Source organism: Solanum stenotomum, chromosome 4 (genome assembly GCF_019186545.1).
Source record: "Solanum stenotomum isolate F172 chromosome 4, ASM1918654v1, whole genome shotgun sequence".
Lineage (NCBI taxonomy): Eukaryota > Viridiplantae > Streptophyta > Magnoliopsida > Solanales > Solanaceae > Solanum > Solanum stenotomum.
The window spans coordinates 17214409-17219212 of NC_064285.1; the positions used below are offsets into that span (position 1 = coordinate 17214409).

Genomic DNA, 4804 nt, shown 5'->3' on the forward strand with positions numbered 1-4804 from the left:
AAAAAAAAAAAAAGTTGTGATAGTGAAGTTTAAGTGCGTTCAAGTTGGTTCAGACATTATGAAAACATAGTGGACTTTATAAGTGATTTATGTTCCTCATATTTTCAAAGATAGAATTACGAGATGAGAACAACAAATAATATTTGTATTATGAGGAGTCATACCCTGAACCCTTCTTTATTCGAGCTTGAAACTGGCCAATTAAGATAAGAAGGGTTCTGGAAAAAAAGTATGAACTAAATGTATATGTAAATGTCTATGTAATGAGCCAACCCATTATGACAAAAAATATATTTACTTGTAAATATTAGTGTTTATATCAAATCAACTATTATAGCTATTTCTTGCAACACAATGTTCTAACTTCCAATTAGAACATCTAAATAATAAAATCAATAACATACTTCAGTGAATCAAGACATCTTTTTCAGGGAATGGCTGAATCAATATCAAGTACATACATGTATACTTAACAAGATGATATTTTATATTTATGATGCAAACTTGTGTAATAAAATCAACATCTATCACTTACAAAATCCAGGTTTTTTCTCTAGTGATCGTAATGTTTGAGCCTAATTAAATGCACTTCAAAAGCTTCCTCGTAAAGATAACTCCCTTCACTGGTGCGAACTAACTTTTCTGAACTGCAAGGAATCTTACCATCTTTGTTATAGGTAATTTTACCCTTATCATTTAAAAAGAAAAATATTAAGGGGTTTATAGGATTGAGTGTTCTCTCCCATCCTAATAGACTACTTTTAGGGTTTAGTTGTCTTATTCAATATGTAATAATTGATATTAGAGTAATATGATTTATGATTGAGGCCTTAACTTGAAGTAATAGCTCTGAAGAGTGTCTAGAGTAGTGGTATGGACCAAGTAAAATCTACCTAAAATAAAATAAAAGTTAAAAAATAAAGATTAATCCTAAAAGAATTATTAAATGCTAAAAACAGTATAAAAATAAGGGAAAATGCATAAGTACCCCCCAGCCTATACCCAAAATCCCAGAGACACACCTAACCTTTACTAAGGTCCTATTACCCCCCCGAACTTATTTTATATGTAATATTCTACCCCTTTTTGGCCTACGTGGCACTATCTTGTGGGCCCAGCGCATGTTGATATTTTTTTCAAGGATAGTTCCACGTAGGCCGAAAAGGGGTAGAATATTATAGATAAATTAAGTTCAGGGGGTAATAGGACCTTAGTAAAGGTTAGGTGTGTCTCTAAGATTTCGAGCATAGGTTGGGGGGTACTTATGCATTTTCCCTAAAAATAATATAGGGTAACACAATCTTTATATGAGTACACATACTACTCAAATCAATAACTCTATTTATAGGTGTCTACAAGCACACACTCTTTATTTGAGTACACCTTCCACTTATCTCTAGAATGTTTGACTTTGTACTGTAGAGCTCTCATTCCAGAGTTGTTCCCTCAATTATCCATAAGTATTGGATCTTCTAGATTCTTTTTTGAAATATTTTAGAAATTAATTAGGTTTGTAATGACTTTTTAATACTCCCCCTCAGAACCAACTTAATTTATTCTTTGCATCTATTTTGAGCGATCCCTGAGATTTTGCAATCATTTTCATGTCTACGCATATAATGAACTTCTTCCTCCCTTTAACTTCTCCATTCACTACTCTTTGAATATATTTCAAAGATGGTATTCACCATTGATGATGTTGCATTCATATACATGGTGTTTGGACATTTCGGTCATATAGACTTCTTGAGTTGTCCTTCTGGTGCTTTTTGGACTTCTTCATGCAACACGTTTCGAGTATCAAAGTCTCTCGTTTTACATGTACTTCTATTTTTGTGTGTGTGAAGATAGCTCTGGTGCAGGTGATTTAGGTTTTCCTCTTTGGATAATTTTTCTATCATGTTCCCCTGTTCTTTTTCATTAATTGAGCATTTCTTGCAATTTTTGCTCAAGTCCTTTTGAGTATGGTAGGAAAATTCTTTGAAAAACCATGTTTATGCTTCATAAAATATCATAATTCTTTAAACATATGTTCAATTGGTGATTGGGTCACAACAACTTTATCCTTTTTTTTGTCCATCGTAACAATTAATACGCAAAAAATAGTCTTTTATTAAATTTGCTAAAGAGATAATCTTGCATGAACATATAAAACACCCATATAAGTACTTCAAAGTGATGTACCATATGTATCATCTTCCTGAGTTTCTCTAATGGTGAGATGAATCCCATATTGTTTTGGCATATTTGGGTAAGTCAATTGTCGACTTTTCATCTTACTTTAATGTAGTCATTGAACCCACATATATAATGTGTATTCTCCCCCATTGATCGTACATAAACATTTGATTTTCCTTCTGATATCATTCTCCATAGTATGTTGAAACTCTTTAAACTTCTCAAATACTTCAAATTTTAAGAACTAAATTTGTACCTTTAGAAGTCATCAATGAATGTTACCATGTTTTAACCACTGATAGAAGGCTGCTTTACTGGTTCAATCACGTCTGAGTGCGTCAGGTCTAGTGGCTTCTTGGCTTGATATTTTCATTCTCCATAAGAAAGTTGGTGCTTTTCGATGTTGGCATCTAGCACATATATTATCTTCTCCGATCTCAAGTTGAGGAAGGCCTTTGAATATTGACTACAACACCCTGATTTTTGTTTACCTATAGCTCATCTTCCCAAGACGTACATGCTTTAGATAAACTATTTCCTTACTTTGAGTTCGAGCAATATAATCTTTCAGCATTGGTTGCAAAAGAATACTGATTGTGAAGTAGAAGATGAGAATATTAAAGAAAATAAATAATAATTGTTTACATGATATTATCTAAGATTTTACCAATAATTTCTTCATTAACAAAACATGCATTCGTAGACATTTAAATGAACTATATGTATTAAGAAAAGTGATTATTTTTGCAGATTCTCAAAAGTGGCTTATTTACGGGGTCTTGGCTCACTTTATATTCGTGGGAAGATTGCAAGTCAAATGTTGTCAAAGAGAACAACATACATTATGTATCTTGTGTTCAAATTAGATCCAAATGTATATGATGATATTGCAATTGGTAATTCAGTTGTTATATTTGCCAATCGTCAGACTGAGGTACGGCGAAAACGCAGGAGAACTGGTTATCCTAATGTTCAAAGAAGAGGTGATGGATGGATGGAAATAGAAATGGGGAAGTTTTTTAATGATGTAGGGGAAGAAAGAGATGTTGAAGCGCGACTACTGGAGATTAGGCATCGCTTTGGGAATGGCGACCTCTTAATTGAAGGAGTAGAGTTTCGACCAGAATGAAGAAGACAAAATTTCTTTTGCTACGCCTAGACATGAGTCTCTCTCACTCATTTGGACTGTGTTGTAGGACTCGTGTCATATCATCTGAATATGTACTATTTTGAAAAATTAATCATACAACTGGCAATATTTTTATTTGTTCAACATTAACAAGAAACAGGGGAGATCTGATTCATTGTGTCATGTTGGTTCAATTAATTAGTACAAGTACCTTATGTTTGATCTCAATTTCAAAATTGTCTTATGAATACATTTGTGCAATAAAGTCTCTTAAGTATGTCAAACTGATGTACTTTTAGTTTAAGAAAACTATTTGTCTTTTTTGACAGAAGCTGAGCTTCGTTAGGGGGCAATGGAGTTGTCCAAGAGTGAGGTGGACTTGTCCAATATTGGGTGGGTCCTACAACGATCTCATGTTAGCATACAATTTTGATTGGGGTGTCAATTTCATATATAGTTTCCCTTTTTATTTCTTTAATTTGATTTAAATGTACTCTGTATTGACGGTTTTTTAGTTGTTAAGAAATGGTTTGGATTTTTGATATTTGAGAAACTTATCAAAAGTTTGGCAGATTTTATTTATTTATACACAATACACAAATTCAACAACTTTAATCTTTCGATTCTTTCCAATGGATTGTTTCCCATTTATTCCTAAAGGTTGCATATCTAAAATTCTTCCCTTAACATCACCGAAAGAACCAAGTAGGTCTTCAACTATCTTGCAATCCTTCATGTTTGTAGAAGAACTCGACATCATCTTAGAGACATTTTTTCCATCTGATTGTCAACATTTTTTTGCTAGATGAGACTCTCTAATGGTTTTTTCTTCCAAGAAATAACTTTACTCCTGCCTTTGTAACTCTCAAATTCTTCTTTATTGAGGAAGATTGGTATGAATTCTTTACTTTCTCCCTCCTTTTTGTGTTTGTCTTTTTCAAAAAAAGTTTGGTTCATATAAAATCTTATTTACTAGTAAGATCAAAATGTCACGAGCTCAAAGACTCTCTCACCCGTAATGGAGCCAGTTTTATTCAAGGGGTGTCAATTTGTCGCCTATTACTTGAAAATTAAATTGTTTACTTGACTTTATATATATATATATTGAATCCTGTTGTTTCTATTTTTGTTGTGAATATGTTATTTTTGTGAATACAGAATATTATATTTAATTGTCAATGAAAAAAATTATCTTATGTCTATGGTTGTATAATATGTATGGGTGGTACAGTGGAAGTGGTGTCTAGTGGGAAGGGTCTGCACGCAACTGGCCCTATCCAACATGATAAGAACGGATAATGAATTGCTTGTCCCATGATAAGGATTGTTAGGTGGTTTGGATTAGGCTACCTTTTAGTTAGTCATGTCAAATGAACGTGGTTGGCCCGTTCTGATCCCAATCAGACATAAAAAAAGTGGTCTAGCTCTCTTTTTAGGCTTTTTGGTCCATTTCTAAATCCTAATGTTTTGTATCTTTGATTTTATCTATCAGATAGA

General features: G+C 32.8%; 1 protein-coding gene across 1 annotated transcript; it reads left to right on the forward strand.

Annotated features, from left to right (window-relative positions):
- Positions 1-3022: 3022 nt before the first annotated feature.
- Positions 3023-3307, forward strand: LOC125861335 (F-box protein PP2-B10-like). The gene has a single exon (XM_049541254.1). It carries the CDS (start codon positions 3023-3025, stop codon positions 3305-3307), a length of 285 nt encoding a protein of 94 aa, XP_049397211.1.
- Positions 3308-4804: the final 1497 nt, after the last annotated feature.

Bases quoted from the DNA above. Each gene is read 5' to 3' on its own strand.
- LOC125861335 (XM_049541254.1), top strand. From the start codon at position 3,023: ATGTATCTTGTGTTCAAATTAGATCCAAATGTATATGATGATATTGCA.